Raw genomic sequence first — 20,776 nt, forward strand, 5'->3', positions numbered from 1 at the left:
ACTTGATCATACTGCAGTGTCACACAAAAGTATCAAAAGTAGCTGATCCACAAGCTTTTGAGCTTTTGAGCTTGCAAATCTGCTACTTTTGCTATTTTTGAATTTCAATTCTTAAAACCGTTTTGGACATATGAGGTTTCCACAGAGACGACATGTATTTATCAGTATAGAATAATCTGTATTTAAACAACAGGAGTAGACGTGTTACCTTAAAAAACAATTAAAGTCCACGAATGACAAGGTGCTACCGTTTCTCCATTAAGTCCTTTATTTGTTAATAGGTGAAAAGTGACATTATGGTCACAGTTGGACCTTCATCAGACATGCATGTACATTTAAATAGGCTATTTATTATTATTAGTCATTTAACTTCTTTCTTTCATTCTCTTTCTTTCGTTCTTTTTTTTCTTAATATATAGCATGCTCAGTACACGGTAAAATCTGTTGTGTTAATATACAGTAATTCTGGGAGCAATATGGGAACCTATTCAGTAAACAAACAAACAAAAGACCCATTTTTTACCCTCTGGGGGCAAGCTTGTTTCAATGCCACAATAACAGGAAATGAGGTATGGACCCTCCCCTTTATGCTAATATCCGTCTGCTTCCTGCTCAAGGGCCTGCCCACTAGGAGCTCTACAGTTCAACTATCCAGTGATCATGCTGAGAGATTTTCATTGCAAATTGAAAATCTGTCTTCAGAGATTACTCTGAGAGTAAGTCTGAGAGTCACTGTGTGTACAAATGGAACCAAGTGAAGTGCACCCTGACAGGTCCATTTTGGTACCATTTGTACACTGGCTTGAATGAACGCTGCAGATTTTACTGTGCAACCTCACATGGACATCCCCTGGTCTAATTCTAGCCTACTCTTTTTGGAATGCCCCCCCCCCCTACAGGAGCCAATCAGCGAGCAGAACTTTGATGCTTATGTGACCACTCTGACGGACATGTACACAAACCAGGACCAGTACCAGAGTCCAGAAAACAAAGCCCTGTTGGAAAACATCAAGCAAGCTGTCCAAGGCATCCAAGTGTAACCCTCCAGCACGCAAGAGAGATTTCTGTTTTGTTTTTTTCTCCGATAGAAGTGACTGGTAGCGCAAAACTCACTGACATATAAGAAAGACACAGTGACGGACGCATCTCCTTTTTTGGGTGGGTTCGGAGCAGTAACTTATATGATACCTTCAATTATGTTCTTTCAAAGAAAAAGAAAAGTCGTTATGCTTACAATAACTTCATGGTAACTTATTTTGTTTTGGTTTTCCTTTGGGTCTTGCTTTGAGGAAGAAAAAAAAATAATCACACGGCAAAATAGTTTTTGAGGAGCTTCACATTTTGTACGTTTTCATATGAGCTGACATAGTGTCATGTAATGTTTCTAGCTGCTCATGTATGCACATTTTTAGTGTGTATTTCTGAACAGTAAGCTAATGATTATAGGACGTTGAGTTCTTTCTATTGCTTGACAACGAAGCATTTTGGAGGAAAAAAGCTGAACTGGACAGTGAAAAACACGGAAAAAAAACACAAAAACGAACAAAAGAAAAAAACAATCCACTTGGGGGAAAACAAGCAAAGAGGAAGCTAGATTTTATTTCTCCTCAATGGTAATTTTGAACTTGACAATTTTAGATGTTTTTTGCCCCCACATCATCTAATTCTTCTTCTTCTACTTCTTCTTTTTCTTCTCCTTCCTCTTCTTCTTCTTCTTCTTCTTCTCCTTCTCCTTCTTCTTCTTCTACTTATTGCGTGCAGATTGTTCAACAGCAAGGACTGGTTTGCGAATTGCTTTATTTTCTGAAAATGCTTGAGAAATAATTTTGACTTTTTTTGTTTTGAGAGGAGAGAAAAAAAACGGAAAGAAAAAAATCATTTGTAGCTGTAGGTGGGGGCATTTTTTTTTTTCTTTAACTGGTGCTGTACAACGTGTCTGGAAAGGAGACTGACCTGATGTATGTATGAATGTATGTATGAACAGTTTTATTGTAAACATCATTACACGGAAACCCGATGGTGGAAATCCCATTATCAAGGAGAGGCAGTTCACTTCTAAAAGAAAAAAAGCCTGTCTCTGTGTGGTGCATGCATGGCCACCATGCTCTTTGTCACATAATCTGAAACTAAAGTGACGTGTAATGACAAGAGACAACATCTTAAGCCCGATTTATTCTTGCAGAAAACAGCCGACACATAAGCTACTACGGTTCGCAGATGTGATGTGTCGTGCGCTTATAGATCTGCTGTTGTCGGAGCATAAATTATTGTAGACATTAGCCTTCCTCGTGTGAATCCTGTTCCATTTTAGAGACTTCCGTCGCTAGAGTTGAGAGAAGTCTCAGCAATATGATGATGAAATCATTTGTTTATAGTAGATCATGGGATGCAATCTGCAAATGGAGAGAGAGAGGGGGTGAAAAGTTTGGGTATATGCAATTTCTTGTTTATACACATAGTGGGGTAACATGAATCTTTTTAATATAGCCTATGTAAAATATTGATTTTTATACAAATCTTTTAATACATTAACAAAAAATGTCTTTTTAAAAAACAAAAATTGAGGAGGAATCTTGGACATTCAGTTTTGGACGTGAAGGTCTATGAGTTCCACTTTCTTTCTGTACGATTTTGCACAGGGACACCTTCGTTTCCATGTTTTGATGTTCTTACAGAAACTAAACTAAAAAACAAACAGTACCCGAGAGCCTAAAAGGAGGGTTGCAGAGGGTTTTGTAAAGAGTATTTATAGAGTATGACAGCGGGACTTACAGGGTCACTGTCCCCACTTATGTGCCAGAAGACTATTTGCACTTGTCCTTGAAGATATTATCATTAACGTGCGGCGGCGTGCAATTTTCCCCGGGTTGACCTCTTTGGCACACGATTGGAGCAAAAACGAACTGCTATAGGAGCCACTGCAGGTATTGACTTAGTACCACGGAACGAGGATGAACAGGGACTTGAAATCAAGAGAGGATGACAATTCTAAAACCATAGCAGTTATAACTGTAGGCTATTATCAACTGTAAAAAGAAAAGAAAAAAAAACAATGACGTTTTTTCCTTCTTCATTTTCTTTTTTCGGGTATGTCTTTAGGAAAGAGTTATTCCCCCCAGCTGCACTTTATATCAAATCACTGTACAAAGGATTAAATAGTCAATCAATTCAAGATTTTAAAAAGAATAAGCAGAAGAAAAATGAGGGCTCGTTTCCCTGAGGCAGGGAGAGGAGCCCCCTCTAAAGGGGTGATGCATCCAGTGTCTGTATGCCTGACTGTATGCACCCTTTTCATTCTGTTGTGCTAGTTGTTTAGCGAACCATGTTCAGAATTTGCCTTTTTTGAGAGCTAATGCAAGAGGTGCTTGTCGTTCACCTGATCAAAAACTCGTCTATTGTACTTTAACTGTCCTTCGTTCAGGACACTACTATCCATCCGCCATGACTGCATACGCCTTTTTCCACAGCATCGTGTCTGCAGCTTTTTGCCAGTATAGTAATGCTTTCAGTAGAGTAATAGCTAGTTCCAGTTTTTAAATTAAATTCTCATTATCAAGTAAAAATGGAGAGGGATATTTTAAAAAGCACAAAACCGGCTGCTCTTCTGATGTTGGTACATAAATATTCAAATTTGAAAAAAGAGTTATCTGTGACTATCTATAGGGAACACACAAAAGGGTGTCACATATTTAGAATGCTGACTTTTCATATAAATTATTGTGAATTCATCAGAGTTTATTATTTTGTTTTGGACTCGTTTATTTTGAGGTTGATTTCAGTGAATCATTACAAAGACAGGATTTTGTATAAACTTGTGCTCTCTGTGGAACTGAAGTTTGATTTATTTTTGTACTACACAGCATGGATTTGTTGACATTTTAATTTTGCTATAAATGTGTGAAATCACAAGTTGCTGTGATATTTCATTTATAAATTGTGAACTTTGTACAATTTTTGTCATGCTGGATGTTGACACATCTTACTCTGAATAAAGAAAAAAATGTGTTGCCACAGGCCTGTAAACATTGAGACGCTCTCACTTTGTTGTTGAGGTTTGATGGCATTGCATAACTGAAGAAATTCATAATGAATAGCACTGCTTAGTCAAATTACCACTAAATTACCATAATAATTGGTTTCTGTCGAAACCTCATATGTCCAAAACTGTTACTTTTCGGGATTCAAATTCAAAAATTGCAAAAGTAGCAGATCGACAAGGATCTGCTACATTTGATGCTTCTGTGTGACGCTGAAGTATGATCAAGTGGGGCATTAATTTACGAAAAAACACAAAAAGAATATGGATGGATATAAGAGGTTTCTACCCGACAGGGACACAACAGCTGAGCTGTTGTTCAGTAGCGTACCAGCAGATGTCAGCAGATGCAAACTATTGTAATTGAACCCCCCTGGCTGGCAGCAGCTCTGCTGGCAGACATAATTACTTTTGGAAGTGAGTGGAAGTTAACAATGAAATGTCTCAGTTTATGTTTCAAAACATTTAATCATGTGAATGAAAACTTTTTTTGTCCTTTTTAGTGAATTTTCTAATACTCATAACCCACCTTATAGCATCTTCTCAGTGTCATGTTTATAAACAAACAACCTCAGAACCCATTGTATTGCTATTAATACAATGCACCCCCCCCAACTCCCTCTGCCCCCCTCACTCCTCTCTCTCTCTCTCTCTCTCTCTCTCTCTCTCTCTCTCTCTCTCTCTCTCTCTCTCTCTCTCTCTCTCTCTCTCTCTCTCTCTCTCTCTCTCTCTCTCTCTCTCTCTCTCTCTCTCTCCAGTGGTGGCAGTAAGTAGATTTACTTAAGTACTGTACTTACATTTATTTCAACACTTCAGTGTTCAGTTACTAGTTACTTTGATGATTTATATTATCATTAAAAAAGATACATTAACCACGTCAGCCCTATATACATTTCGGCCATTTGAAAATAGCAGATCTACAAGTTCACAATGCCTCACGATGCCATGCATTGTAAGCTTGTAGATCTGCTATTTTCTAAAGATGTGTATGCATTTGAAAACTTGAAATAGGACATTCTTCATAATGAGTAGGCCTACTTACTTTTTACTTTTGGTACTTGAAGTACATTTTGATACCAATACTTTTGTACTTTTACTTCACTTGTAACAAAGTATTTCTACATTGCAGTATTGATACTTTTACTTAAGTAAAAAATTTGAGTACTTTTTCCACCACTAGTATTAATACAATGCACCCACCCTCCAACTCTCTCTGCCCCTCTTTCTCTGGCTCTCTCTCTCTCTCTACCCCCCCCCCCCTCTCTCTCCCTCAGCCTTACAATTAGGTAGTAGATGAGAGAGAGAGAGAGAGAGAGAGAGAGAGAGAGAGGGGAGTCTGCTGCTCTGGCTGAGCGGCTCACTCACTCACACACACTCACTAGAGCAATGGCGTTGCTGTGGACGGGCCAGTTCTTCTCTCCCTTCTTACTCACTGTTCTCACCCTGTTGCTGGTCAGCCTGGGGCCCCAGTGCGTGTGTTCTTGTCCCAGTCGCTGTCTATGTTTCAGGACCACGGTGAGATGCATGCATCTGAACCTGGAGACCGTGCCGGCGGTTTCTCCTCAGACTACGATCCTGTAAGTATTAAAGCCTGTGAATCTAACGGTCGTTGGGGAAAGCCTAGCTCTGGTCCATAACGTTAGAGGGAGTTCTCCTTAACGCTATGGTACTTTCTAGCCGTTGCCCCGCACACCTGCGGTAGCGCAGGCGGCGCAGCCTCTCGTCTTTAGTGAAAATAAAAAATACTATTTAGCTATTCACCAAAACTAAGACGGGTTTAAGATGTTGAAAGTCTATTTTCTTTAGTGGGAACACTTGGAGCACCCCACCTCACGTCTAAAATACACTTTTTTGGACAAAAGAAACTCTTTCACAGGAAGGAAAAATCTGGTCAATAGAAAAGTTCCAATGACCAGATCTGTAGGGGGCGCAGTGGAGTATCTAAAACATGTTTTCCTTCCGGTGATATATTTTACTTTTCTGGCCAAAAAGTGTATTTTAGACGTCAGGTGGGGGGTTCCGAGTGTTCCCACTAAGAAAATTAGGCTTTCAACATCTTAAAACCGTCTTTGTTTTGGTGAGCAGCGAAAGTGTATTGTTTATTTTTACTACAGACGAGAGGCTGCGCAGCCTGCGCTACCGCGGGCGTGCGGGCAACGGCTTGAAAGTGACATAGCGTTAAGGAGAACTCCTTCTGTTTGGACCAGAGCTGGGAAAAGCCCCACTGTTGTAGACGTGCGTGCAGATTTACAGCAGAACGGCTGGGATAGGCATGCATTGCCCTGGCTGTGGTGGAATTCAAGTACTCACATGTTTTACTTAAGTGAAAGTATCAATACTGCAATGTAGATATACTACTGTAGTTGCAAGTCCCAGTATTCAAAATGGACTTGAGTAAAAGTACAAAAGGATCGGCATCAAAATGTACTTAAAAGTACCAAAAGTACTCATTGTGCAGAATGTCCCGTTTCACAAGTTCAAAATGTATACAATTTTTTTTGAAAATAGCAGATCTACAAGCTCACACAATGTGTCCCACGGCTATTTTTAAATGGCGAAAATGTATACAGGCCAGGCTGACGTGGTTAATGTATGTTTTGTGATAATAATCTAAATCTGCAAAGTAAAGCTGTCAAATAATTGTAGTGGAGTAAAAGTATTGAACTTTGGAAATACTCAAGTAAAGTGCAAATACCTCAAATTTGTACTTAAGTACAGTACTTGAGTAAATGTACTCGGTTACTTTACACCACTGCTGGGAGGCATGCATTGCCTGTGTGTGCATTGCTTCACCATAGCCCTGCAAAACTTGTTGAGATTTTATTATAGCCTAAAAAGAAAACTATAAAAGCTGAACTCATTACTTTATTTACAAGAGTTTTTTTTTTCTAATTTCATCTTTGATGTGAGTGATTGAAGTCGGTGCAGGACAAAGACTCAAAGTTTCTGCCGAATTGTACCTGTATTACTTTTCATAAAGTTCTGACACCTGCCAATGAATTCAACTGCTGCCGGCTGTGTTTTGTGAGGCTCTGCTATAGGGACTAGGGAGCAGGTTTTTAGGTCACACAGCTGATGAACCCATGCATGCAAGTTAGGCAGCCACAACCCACAACTATTCCTGAAGTGTTGGAATATACCAGTAGTTCTCGAAATTTTACATTTTCAAGGTCTCCCATTATAAGTCTTACAGTGTACAAATGGAACCAAATGGACCCGTCAGGGTCCATTTGGTTCCATGTGTACACTGTCAGAGTTACAGACTTGTATGGGTCAATTAAGAACCCCCTTTAAGGAATACCTTAAAATCAGTTACCTGCTTGAGACCTTTGTGTGAGCACACAGTAAAAATGTTGATTTAACTCAAGAGCGTGTGCAAAATTTAACCAAAATGGTGCTTATACATTGTTTGGTTACATTCGGTTACATTTTGTACCCTCTCTCTTTGAGTTCCAAATGGATAATAATGGTTAATAGATTACACGCTGAGGATTGTACTGTGTGGAAGAAGCCGCAACAAGTGCGAACGTCTCCCTCTCTCGCAGGCATCACTTTAAAGACGCGTAATGAATTATGAATTAGATATTTTTGGACCGCGACCGAGAGAGCTCGTCCAAGTAGACTTTATCAAAGCCACATTCTTTCTCTCAGGGGCTCCATTAGGTGTGCTATCGTCGAGTCTTTGGGAAAACACTGGGTTTTAAAGACTGTGGGAAGAAGAACCCGTTTGTGTTATGGTTTAGGTCCACTCTGTAACCCATGTCAGCGTTCATCAGCAGAGCTGTGCTGCTTAATGCATGTTGAGTTATGGTGCCTTAATGTCCTTCAACCTTATGGTCCAGTACGCCACACTGATGTATAGCTAGCTACAGATATCATTCAGAGAAGAATCCCATCATTTTCCTTGAAATCTGAAGAGGTATCTGGACGCCTGACTCTGGGACTTAAAGGGATATATATATATATTTATGGTTGCATTCCGAAGCCAATAATTTGATGACCGGCGGAAAGATGCTAATGTCTCCGGTAGGAGACTCGAAGTTGACACTTTGAGTCTCCTACCGGAGCCGCCGCCGGTCATCACATTTTTGCCTTAGGAATGCGACAAAAACTAAAAAATCACCATGAATTTCAAGTCTCCATGGGGTGTGTAATTGAAAAAGTCATTTTGGGGGTGAACTATCCCTTTAAATGGCATGTTTGAGTTTCTATCTAGGATGAAAGGGAGGAGTATATGACCTCTGTGTCCACCACTCGGCGGCACTCCACCGAGGTCGCCCAGCCAAACACTTGTGTCTTTTGTCACAGCCACTAACAGCCAGCCTCGACGGAGTACAAAGCGTCGAAACAGAACCCGAATCTTATAAATATGTGCCACCCCTTCTCTTTAATTGAGCCATGTGACACTGGCTTGTGTTTCTCTCTCAGCGTCCGTAATGCACTGCCCCGCACCAAAATAAAGAGCCTCATTGAGCCGGTCAGTTTGGGGCACAAAGGGCCGACTCAAAACAGCCCTACCGCAGCAGCCACAGCAGCATGCTTAGAATTAGCCTTGTTCACAAACATCTGCAGGCATTGGCAAGGCCACAAGCCCTAGGAGGGGACCGAGTGGTCCAGGGCAGGCCGGTTCTCCTGACTGCCCTGCCCAGCTTCACCCAAAGTTAATGGGAGTTAAAGCATTGTTTAGGGCAGGGGTTCTCAGCGTGTGGCCCGGGGCCCACCTTTGGGCCGCCAGGGTATTTATTGCAAGTGGACGACCAAATAATTGGCAAAGCGGTAATATTTTAATAATAATATCACATTAATTTAAAACAGTTAAAATATGAATGTAAAAAATGGCATGTATTTTTTTCTATAAAACCTTGAATCCTTTTCATTGTGATACCGATAAATAGGAACTTAAAAGTATACTAGTGTGCGGCCAAATCCTTATTCCGTCTCTGTCGGGTGGAAACCTCATGCGCAAAACTTTTCAGGATTCAAAAGTAGCAGATCTGCAAGCTCGAAACGCGGTGCGAACCGACGCTCTTTGAGCTTGTAGATCTGATACTTTTGTGTGACGCTGTAGTAAGATCTGATCCGATCACTAAAGTAGGGCTTTCATTTACGAAAAAACGCAAAAAAGTTAGAATACGGAGACAGCAACACTACGTTAGTACCATTGATCCAAGCTGGAACACGATTGATTGATCATTAAAATGCACGTGTCATGCTCCGAAAATGCATGAGAACCACTGGTTTAGGGCTGTGTTCGTGCCTTCTAATCTCTGCACAGGGCCTTCTCCTTGACAGAATGTCTGAACGTGAAGAAGCTGGAGTCTGGTCTGTGCCTGGTCTGTCTGTAGCGGCTGATCGCATTAAGCCCCATTACACAGTAGTTTGACTGGATTAAGAGCACCTCCCTACCAAAAGGAGGTTGTGAGAGTGTGTAGGTATGGGGTCTAGTAGGCACGACTATGCAGCAAGACTCTCAAAACTGTCACCAATGACTCGATTCCTGTTTGAATCGAAAGGACAATCGCTAATGATTGGATCTGCGTTCTGCAGACAAAACAAAGATTCAGGAGCCTAGTTTTCTCCCCCCCCCCTGAAGTCACTAGGTTCATTTGGGGAGATAACAGTGGTGGAAAGTACATTTACTTAAGTACTGTACAATTTTGAGGTATTTGGTACTTTACTTGAGTATTTCCAATTTCCACTACTTTTACTTCTACTCCACCACATCTCAGAGGCAAATATTGTACTTTTACCCCACTACATTTATTTGAATACTGTGTTACTTTGTAGATTTTGATTATTATTATCACAAAACATACATTAACCTTATACATTTCGGCCATTTGAAAATAGCCGATCTGCAAGCTCACAATGTGTTGTGATGTGACTTATTGTGAGCTTGTAGATCTGCTATTTTCAAAAGATTTTTATACAAAAACGTGGAATTAGGACATTCTGAATAATGAGTACTTTATACAAAATATACTTTAAGTATATTTTGATACCAATACTTTTGTACTTTCACTCAAGTAAATTTAGAATTATAGACTTTTACTTGTAACAGAGTATTTCTATTTTAGGTATTGATACTTTAAGACAGTACAACATTTGAGTACTTTTTCCACCACTGGGAGATAACCACCTCGCCACCACTGGAAGGTACCCCGCAGTAAGTGCTGTATAGGCGCTAGACATTGCATTCCTCGTCTCTCCACCTGGCAGCGTGCCATGCTCTGGCTAGGAATTTCCTGCTTGACCGACCATACCATAAGAGTCAGATGTTCCACACTACATGAGCCCCCTCAGTGCCTCAGAATAGTGTTTGGGTTTTTGTTTTGAGAATGATCATGAATACAAGGGAACCGGTTGCACTTCCGTGTTCACCCAGAGACCACCATGGCTGGGGGCCTTCCTCCAATCATCTTTTCAACTTGTCATCTTCATTCTTCTCGTGTGCGGGTGCGTGTGCGTGTGTGTGCGTGTGCGTGTGCGTGTGCGTGTGCGTGTGCGTGTGCGTGTGCGTGTGCGAGTCGGAAGTGTGTGGCCATCGAGACCTGGAACGCATCTGTGTCACTTTTTGATTTGAGCTAAAAAGCATTATTTTACACTTTGGCTATTCAAATATAGCAGATCTACAAGCTCATAGCGCGGCACTCGGTGCCGCGCTATGAGCTTGTAGATCTGCTATTTTAGAAAAATTATGAAAATGTTTGCAAATCTTTGAATATATAGTTTTAAAGCGAACATTTTAAACTAAAATCTTTGCTTCTGGGGGGTCCCTGGAACAACATATTTTGAGATGGGGTTCCACGGCCAAATACATATAATTTTGGGGGTCCTTGACATGAAAAACCTTTGTGTACCACTGATATAGAAACATACGTTTTTCAGAATACTGTTGGGATTTAGAAGACATTTCTAGAATCGGTTCAGGTCTTAAAGGGTTAATCAGAGACCCATAACATAACCCATAACACAGTACTTAGTATGACTGTAAGGCCAGCGTGGTACGTGCTCTCCAGGGCTGTCACGATTTGTGACATCTTACTTGGTGATTAATTGTCGCTCAAATAACTGTGATTTAAAGATTTAATTGTGTTTCTGTCATTGAGCATTGGAGCATTATGAATGAAAATCACAAGTGTTTGGGTTTTAGGTGTAGTAAACAAAAGGTATACGGGGCAGATATGACAAATAATTAAATAACTTTATACTTAAAAAAACATGAATAGTGGAAATTGCCGATCTACAAGCTCAAAACGATTCACAGTGTGACGCGTTTTGAGCTTGTAGATCTGCTATTTCCACTAGTTTTTAAAATATTTGAACATTTTCCAACATGGTAATGATTATGAAGATGATTATGCAACAAAAAAATTGCGATTAGGTGATTATGTAATAGTTGTGACAGGCCTAGCTCTCAGTCTTAAAAGTAGGCCTAAAATGTCTTGCCATTACCATTAGTGTCAAGCAAAAAAAAACTTTTCCGACAACTAAAGGTGTTAAACATCTGCATCGAAATCTAAGTTTCACACGGTAAAAGTTGGCGTCTTCTTCAAATCTCCCAGTGTCAGGCGTCTCTCTCTCTCTGCCATTTCCTCTGGGCCGGTCGAAGAAGACAAGCTCCTGTCCCAGAGGTCCGGTCACGCACATGGGCTTTGTTCCAACAAGTGTTCAGTGGTGGAAAAAGTACTCAAATGTTTTACTTAAGTAAAAGTATCAATACTGCAATGTAGAAGTACACCGTTACAAGTAAAAGTACAAAAGTATTGGTATAAAAATTTACTTAAAGTACCAAAAGTAAAAGTACTAAAATGTTTGAAAATAGCAGCTCTACAAGCTCACAACGCGTCGCGATGCGTTGTGAGCTTGTAGATCCGCTATTTTCAAATAGCCTAGGTATAAAATAGGGCTAAAGTGGTTCATGTATGTTTTATAATGTAATAATTTATATCTGCAAAGTAACTAGTAACTAAAGTTTACAAATAATTGTAGTGGAGTAAAAGTATAATATTTGCCTCTGAGATGTAGTGGAGTAGAAGTAAAAGTATAGACAATTGGAAATACTCCGGTAAAGTAAAAGTACCTCAAAATTGTACAGTACTTGAGTAAATGTACTTAGTTACTTTACACCACTGCAAGTGTTCTGCATGGCACTCGGACCATGAAACATGCAAACTTTTTTTTCCTTCTCTTTTTTTCAGTTCTAGCTGGCTTACATTTGTTTTTCAGCTGTTCTCTCCGAGGGCTTCTCTGTTTGAGGCATGACAGTAAATTGCACCGGATCGCTGTAACAACACCGCTCAATCCCTTTTCAGGGATTTCCTAAGTTGGAGAAATGATTACTTTCCCATTGTTAGCTCTGTTTTGCCAACAGCAGTCAAGAATCCACTATAGTTGACGCTTGCTCCTCTGTACTTGGAAATGGCTGCCACCACTTTCACAGCTCAAGGAATGGCTTCAGCGTGGGAAGTGTTATGATTGTTGCATTTTAATGGTGCCCTCATGACATGTAGCCTAATAACGCCATTCATCATAACCATATTTACCTGTCTTTGCTTTACTTCTTACCCTTTAGTGTAGTTTTCAAATATATACAAGTTATTATGACCGTGGTCGGTGCCTTGAACGAGCTTTCACATTGCTTGGCTCACCAGGCATAAATTTGTTTCAGCATTGTGAAAGTGTAGCCTTTATTGCAAACATATGACAAGCTCCATGGCAACGGGGAGTATGCCAGCTGTAAATGTGTCAATGTACTGCCTCATAAAGTGGCTTGTTGCAGCCTCTTTTTTTTTAAGCTTCTTGATGTGTGTAGTCTTTGGTGCTCAAGCCCATTGTGTCATTTGTATTATTCGCATTGGCCTCTTGTGCAATCACTCTGGTGAAAGTGGTACTTACTTGTGCCATTGTTTATGAAGCGTTAGTGTGAAACCACATTCATATTATAGCTATTAATATCCTGTTTAGAGTTTAGAGAAAGTTGATCTTTTCCCCATGAGCCAAAGGCTTTCAAGATGTGCATTAACAGTTTGTTTATTGAGCCTGCCCTCCATTGATTTTCTCGGGGGTCCTAAATGAAGTCAAACGCTTTGCCCCTTTTGTGTGATATGAGTCGTGGCGTGCTTGGTTTGGTCTGAGTGTCCAGATGATACAAAAGAACCCAGATGATAAGTGGAATTTGGAGCTGGTGGACAGCAGAGAGTTCAGTGGGGGTTGGGGGATGGCTGTGAGTCGACTGTGAGGCAGAGCCCTGCTCGCTAATAGTCATAATTTGCAGATACGTTTACGAGGCACCCTCCCTAGGCGGAGTTCTTTGAGGCCAGAAAGGTCAATTACTCGGTGGTCAGCCACGGGCCACATCTCTCTTACTTTTGCCCCTCATTTTCTTCCCCTTTTTCTGTCTGTTTGGTGTCACTCATGGCCACCACCGATGGCTTGGTCAGACTGAGTGACTGTGTGTGTGAGTGAGTGAGTCAGGGAGGGGAAAGAGGAGTTCCATTGTGTGGAATTTGCTGCAGTCAGGCTTTGTGAGGCGCTGGGTCTCTGCAGCATTATGGAATGCAAAGCTCAGAAATCCCCAAAGCTTTGCTCATTTGCACTGGGAGATTGGGCCGAAGATAGTTGTTGAAAGGAACCCTGCTGGCCCCTTGTCTTCCTGTGGCTCTCTGACAGGAGGCCAGCTGGTGAATTTTGGTGGAATATGTTGTTCAAGATTGCCTCTCACATTTGCTCCTGATAAGTCGTGTTTCTGAATGATGGAGTCCATAGGTTGTTGGAATTCACAGATTGACCTACTTCTTCAGCAAGCGTGACCATGTCAACTCAGTAAACTCTTATTGAAGACCAGTGAGGAGAAATGGACCACAGGCCCCAAAACATACTGTAACCCTTAATTACCCAGTGGGGGTTGAGTAATGAGCCTTTACAGCTGCAGATAGGATCTTTATGACACTTGGGAATTTGGATAAATGCTGAAAGGACATCTCGCAAGACTTCAGTCTTAACCACAAACCCTAGTGTCCCTATTTGTTTCATTCGGCAACAATAGAAGGTCTACAAGCTGAAAACACATTGCAAAGCGATGTGTTGTGAGATTGTAGATCAGCTATTTTTGGCAAAGAGGGAAATACTATTCAATATTTCTTGTAAAGGGAAATACTAGTGGACCTAGTATATAGCCCCTGGGGGGATTAAGTTCTTTATCGTAACTAAAACATTTACTGTCATTCTAAACGAAACAATTGGGATTCTGGTCGACCTAGTAATTTCTGTGTGATACTCGTTCGACTCTCGACCGTGCATCCCTGGTAGTGATTATGGCAACAAGGCTAGGCTATGCCCTTTTCTCTCCTTGATTTTAACTTCACAATATGAAGTTCTCGCTCGCGTGCGGTGGCTCTTTCTCAGTCTATTGGATGAGAGTCTTATATCCAGCCTGTTAAAGTTGCAATGGCCCTCAGCTCCATATGCCATTCCAGCTCCTTCAGCTTCATGGGATTTTGATGGTCTCACACTGCGCACACTGGCACTCCCCCGTCAACAAACAAAATCCCTGTCCTTGTCCTTCTGGATGACTATTGCAACGATCGACCGCAGCCATGTTTGGAGATCCAGATCCACCGTTCTTCCTCCGGGAAACCGAGCGCCGGGGAGCCAGCCATGTTCTTGTTTAACTAAGACTGACTCATGCACGCCTGAGAGTCTTTGGCAAGCCCGTTGGGGCATGTGTCACACGGCCAAACAGTCCCCTTAACTAGAGAGAGAGAGAGAGAAAGAGGAGAGAAGTTCACACATGGCACTCAGATGCTAGCTAGAACAGGACAGGACAGACAGAGGCACTCCTGACAGAGGCTCATGCAAGAATCTACTGAAACACTTGCAAAGAAAAAAACTAGAGTTTACATTTGTACGTTTAGCCTAAATTGTGTTGTTCACCATCAATAAACAGAGGCATACACTTTGTTATGTACAGTTAATAACATGGTCAAAGATGTCCACTGTTCATGCTACGTATATGCTTCACATTTCTGCAGCGTGATCTACACAGTATTAGTAACGGTAAGCTTTTTAAAACGGCATGTCATCTTTTCTTTGAATTGTATGTTCCACAACAGCCGTTGTCTGCTGTCCATCCCCGTTTGTTTTGGATGTAAAGTTGACTAGCCATGTGTCATTTTGAAATCACTGCCCATGTGATAAATGCTCTGCATTTCTCCTTAACAATGTGCATTACATTCACACACAGACGGCAGAGGCAACCATGCAGGGCACCCACCTGCTCACTTGGAGCAGGTAGAGGGGATCAGTACTGTATCTTGCTCAGGGACACTTCCAACACAAAATGAGGAGGCGTTGGGGAATCTAACCGGAGCCCTCTCGGTTCCCAGACAGCCACTGTGCCTCCTGAGCCAGTGGTATCAGACGACTGGTTTCTTATCGTTCCGGCCATTTGCTCGATGGAATTTCCCGTGTGGAATCATTAAGACCGGCTGGGCAGCCAACCTCGCAGAGCGCACAACACAGTGCTGTATCCTGTTCCCAAGTAGTGTCATGGACATTGTCCTGCTGTGTCAGGGTCCCTTGCGCATGTTTGGAAAACTACTGTCTGTCTAGAAAACCTAATTAAGTGAATATTCAGCAAAAATAGAAGATAATATCGAAAATAGCCCGTTTTTAAATCGGCTATTTTCATTGAAGAGATTTGGTTGTAGAGTGAGAGAAAAAAGGACTGGACCAAGTATTTAGACCCCTGGAGGACCTCGGTCAATGAAGTAATAATAGGGTTTAAGCGGTTAAAACCTAGACCGCAAAGTGCAAACCTCTCCAGATGACCTCACAAGACGAACACTCTGGTGCAAGCCAAGGTTCAGACAGGACGGGCCTCTGTTGTTCAAGTGAAGTAAGAACGACTTCAAGCACCTTCAGTCAGTCGTCCAGCATGTGGAAAAGTCGTTAGCAGAGCTGTTGTTGACAGACAGGAGACAGACACACACACACACACACACACACACACACTCACACGCGGACACTTATCATTTATGATGGCTCATTTATGTCAGATGTCAGTCCTTTGGTGTACATGCACAGCTGACAAAGATATCAGTACAGTAGGCCCTCCATAATGAAGATGCCGTATAGCTTCACTTTTGGCAAGAAAAGCAGAATCCTTACACTTATGTTTAACATAATTCCACTCCATGTTTTCTATCAAGGACTATTACTAATCCAAATTGTGGGTCTGTAAAGTATTAGGGATGTACTTGTGGAAGAGCTGAATGTGACCCATCTGTCTCATGTCTCAGAACCTGTCAGTGCCACCGTGGCAAGGTTAATATTGTTAGAGACTCATTGACCCGATAAAGTAGTGTTAATCCAGGCACACAGCTGTGTTGTCCCTGCATCAGCCCAGTTCACTCTCTGGGCCTGTTTATCTCAGACATGCTGTCTAAACCCCAGAGACAACTGACTAATATGGAGAGGTTAAATGCATTCCTGTCCTTTTTGAAGTAGAGAGCTCTTTTTTTTCTTTCTTTCTTTTTTCATATGATTATGCTCATTATTTAATTACCTAGAAATAGCAGTTTCTTATCTGTGTCTTATTTCCCCTCACAATTTTAACCACTTAAAGGGGTAGTTCACTTTAAAACACTTCTGCGGTCATTTTAATGTCTACTTGGGCTTTTGCGTGCACCCCAAACAGTTTTTTCTTATGAACCCGTTGTAACGTCAGAAATTGAAAAGACACGTCCCTAGTTCTGGTGATTATCATTGTCCATTTAATGCGTGAGTGGGCCGTGTTTGTTTTTTTCATTTTATTTCTTTTTCAAAAACAAATAATACAAAAACATAATTGAAAAAACATGGCCCCCTCACATAGAAGGACAGTCACCAGAACCAAGGATGTGTGTTTTTAATGAGTCTAACATGGTTAAAATTGAGTATGAAGTGTTTTCATAGGAAGTGTCTGATAAAATGAACATCAATATCTAAATATTGAATCAAGCAACTTTAAAAAAAAAACTCTCTGGGGTGCACACAAATAACCCAAGTAGACGTTCAAAATGACCCCAGAAGTATTTTAAAGTGAAATACCCCTTTACTCCCTATACTCAGTTGACTGAATATCTAAGCAATAAATGCGGATCTACTGTACAAGCTCACAACATTTTATATGGTTAAATGGTTATTGGGCTATTCTGTCATTGTTCAACCCCATTGTACAAATTGCAGTCTTACCCTGTTGTATGGGTCGATGGACGGCAATTTATTTGTTTTCAAGCAGAATTCAAGTGAAATCAAACCCCCTGTTTTCCTGTTTTTATGATGGTTTCTTTCATTACTCGGGAATACTTGAGTTGTTTTGTTGCTTTCTGTTAGGTGAGAACAGGAATAAACGGTTGGAGTATCTATTCTGCACGACTGTTTTGATTTGTGTTGCTGATAGCTTCAGTTGGCATAGTGCCTCATTAACGTGAGTTAACAGAGTTAAGGTCCTTGCACACTGGTGCGTCTTTTCGTTGCGTTTTTTTTTTTTCATTGTTTTTTCAATTTTTTTCATTGTTGTAAAAAAAACGCAACGAAAAGACGCACCAGTGTGCAAGGACCTTAAGTCCATAAGTTCCGGAGCAAATAGCATAGAGCGTTCGTCAGTCCGTGCCGACTGTGTTTCTGGCGACAAAACCTCGACAACCTCCGGTTGCTGAATGAAGCCTTTGCTGAGGAATCTTGAACGAATGTGCCAATAGAGCTAGCAAGTTGTCTGCTGGCGGAGAGCCATGCTTGTTACTGTTTTTTCCTGTGGTGTGACTCATTCTATTCCCAAGCAGTCTGTCACTAGCTGATGACAAACCACAGTGGAACAGCTGATTTTAGAATATAGAGTCATTCACTCCCTGGGAGTGCTTCTTCCCCAGAAGTGCTTACCACAAAATCTACTTTGCTTACCAGTGCAGATCATTTAATTTAGTTTTGTCCTTCAATCTATTTACACTGAAGAGAACATAGTGTAAATAACCACAGTCAAGTTCAATGCAATTGTGCCATGACCTTATTTAGCCTACTCTGAGAGGGAAAAATGTCTATTCAGTGCAAGCTGCAAGAGTAAGACACACACACACACACACACACACACACACACACACACACACACACACACACACACACACACACACACACACACACACACACACACACACACACACACACACAGAGAGCTGAGCCCAGATCATAGCCATAATAAATCCGATTATCACTTTCCAAAATACGGTGGACACGCTTTCAGTGAGGCGTGATTTGGGTTCTAACCGGAGCTTTGGGCAAACCCCGCCCCCGGAGAGCCGCTGGAATCCAAACGGCGTCCCCGTCCCCGACCGTCTCCACGCGGCCGCCATATTGCTATTAAGTAAATTAAATGCCACCCGGTTGCCACGGCAACGGGTGGCATTTTCAATGTAAAATTCCAAAATGGCCGCCATGTGAATATGGTCTATTGGCTGGCTGGTTCCATCTGATGGACACCCGTTTGTCAACTGTTGCTGTTAAAATATGCTAGTCTGTTATATAGGTTAATAATTGCTTCTCTGCTGACGCTATCCAAAGAGTTTATGAATAGATGCACACGGCTAAACTGTTCTCACGTGCCCTATTTTCCTGTACAGTTATACCGTTCTCAGTCTTGGCACATATGACAGCATTTGGTGACGATAATTATCAATATGGCATGATCCATCCGTCTGCAGGCTGGCAGACGGCTGTAACTTAATCCATTGAAATAAAAAAAGGAACGTATGTTTTTCTGCTGAGGAAACATCAATGAAAGCGACCATTTACAGGCAGAATAATATATTCTCATTCTCTCAATATATTTTATATATCATCTAGATCAGTATCACAGGGATGCAGAGGTTAACAGAGCTGCTCCTGCAGCCGTAATTATCTCCTCATTCCACTACAAACATCTCTTGAAATATCAACTTGTTCGTTCTTTTTTTTTAAACGATGGTGGTGCTCTCTCAATATTTAAGCAAGCTCGCTCTACCCAACAGAAAGAGAGAGAGAGAGAGAGAGAGAGAAAGAGAGAGCATGGCCATTCAATGATGCATTATTTTATAATCTAATACTATAATAAAGCCAGCAAAGAAGCAATTATTCATATTAACCTATAACAGACTATCGTATTTTAACAGCAACAGTCTGCATGTATTTATAAACTCTTTGGATAGCGTCAGCAGAGAAGCAATTATTAACCTATATAACAGACTAGCATATTTTAACAGCAACAGTTGACAAACATATACTGTGGATTGGAACCAGCCAGCCAATGGAGACGGTCGGGGGCGCGGTTTGGATTGCAGCGGCTCTCCGGGGGGCGGGGTTTACCCAAAGCTCCAGTTAGAACCCAAATCACGCTTCAGTGAGTATGTTTCACTGCAAGGTAACACTATATACTTTGAAGAATGCAAAGAGCATATGGCCCCCTTTATCATTAGATCATATTATCCCCTTAAGCACATCGTCTGTCAGGTGGGAAACCTCATACCTGTACAGTATGTCCAAAACCTACTTTTCAGGATTCAAATTCAAACATATATGCCCAACAGCAACGATATACATTTAGACCCCCCCCCCCTACTGCCTGAACCAGCATGTACAGTATAGGCTGAACTCCCCTCCTCCTCCCCCCGTCTACCCCCCCCCCCCCCCTCCAGGAAATGGAGGCAGGTACTGTAGGTACGACAGACCCTGCCTCTGCATGCCCTGGCAGTGCACCGACTCTGCTCCCTGCGCAACGCATGCTGCCTTCAGAAACATGCATTCCTAACGCTACTGCACCTATCTCCCTAAGACCTGGAACGCATCTGTGTCATTTTTAGATTTGCGCTAAAAAGCATTATTTTACACTTTCGCTATTCAAAAATAGCAGATTTACAAGCTCATTGCGCGGCATTCGGTGCCGCGCTATGAGCTTGTAGATTTGCTATGTTTGAAAAATCTTGAAAATGTTTGCAATATACATTCTTTTAAAGCAAACATTGTTTAACTCAAATCTTTGCTTCTGGGGATCCCTGGAACAAAATATTTTGAGGTGGGGGTCCTTGACATGAAAAAGTTTGAGCCACTGACATAGAAACATACGTTTTTCAGAATACATTCGTAGAATCGGCTTCAGGTCTTAATGTGTTGACGTATACATATTGTTTTTTTATAACTGACTAAATGGATTAGTCTGATTAACCACTTAAGACCTGTGTTATGTTATACAATGGTAGCGCTCACAAACAGCGAGCCCATAATATTTACAGCACAGATCTTGTCAGAGAACTATGAGGGCAGTGTAAAGAAAAAAGTGCAAAATAATTGTTCATCAGTCGTACTCGTAATCGAGTCAAAAGTATAAAAAGGGGGAAAAAGGTGTGATATTTGAAGTCGTATTGACCAGCCCCGATGCAAAGAGTCATTTCGATAATTGTGAAGGGCTTAAGCTTAATTGCCCCTAATCTTAAAATGTAATCTTTTGGACTTTATGTTGGTTTGAAAGCCACAGTATAGCGCATGAGCTGATCATTTTGGATTTACGGTCCAATATGAAGTAATTTCCTCTTGAATGCTAACCTTAATATCGTCTCTGTCGGGGTGGAAACCTCATATGTCCAAAACTGTGACTTTTCAGGATAAAAATTCAAAAACGGTAAAAGTAGCAGATCGACAAGCTCGAAACGCGTCGCTTCGCGCCGTGTTTCG

General features: G+C 41.3%; 2 protein-coding genes across 4 annotated transcripts in view; both read left to right on the forward strand.

Annotated features, from left to right (window-relative positions):
• myt1lb (myelin transcription factor 1-like, b) overlaps positions 1–1,040 on the forward strand; it is a gene marked incomplete at both ends in the record, with an annotated part of 61,809 nt that extends 60,769 nt beyond the window's left edge. The window contains one exon of the mRNA XM_080414080.1: positions 900–1,040. Coding sequence (XP_080270206.1) covers positions 900–1,040 — 141 coding nt within the window. The remainder of the gene's footprint in view (positions 1–899) is intronic.
• Positions 1,041–5,410: 4,370 nt separating this feature from the next.
• pxdn (peroxidasin) overlaps positions 5,411–20,776 on the forward strand; it is a 93,282-nt gene continuing 77,916 nt past the window's right edge. For all 3 annotated transcript variants that reach the window (XR_013932060.1, XM_080413235.1, XM_080413236.1), the window contains exon 1: positions 5,411–5,613. Coding sequence is in view for 2 of the 3 variants with exons in the window: in XM_080413235.1 (XP_080269361.1) it covers positions 5,423–5,613 (191 nt within the window). In the remaining variant the exon portion in view is untranslated. The remainder of the gene's footprint in view (positions 5,614–20,776) is intronic.

This window comes from Gymnoscopelus braueri (genome assembly GCF_963280865.1).
Source record: "Gymnoscopelus braueri genome assembly, chromosome: 19".
NCBI classification, from domain to species: Eukaryota; Metazoa; Chordata; class Actinopteri; order Myctophiformes; family Myctophidae; genus Gymnoscopelus; species Gymnoscopelus braueri.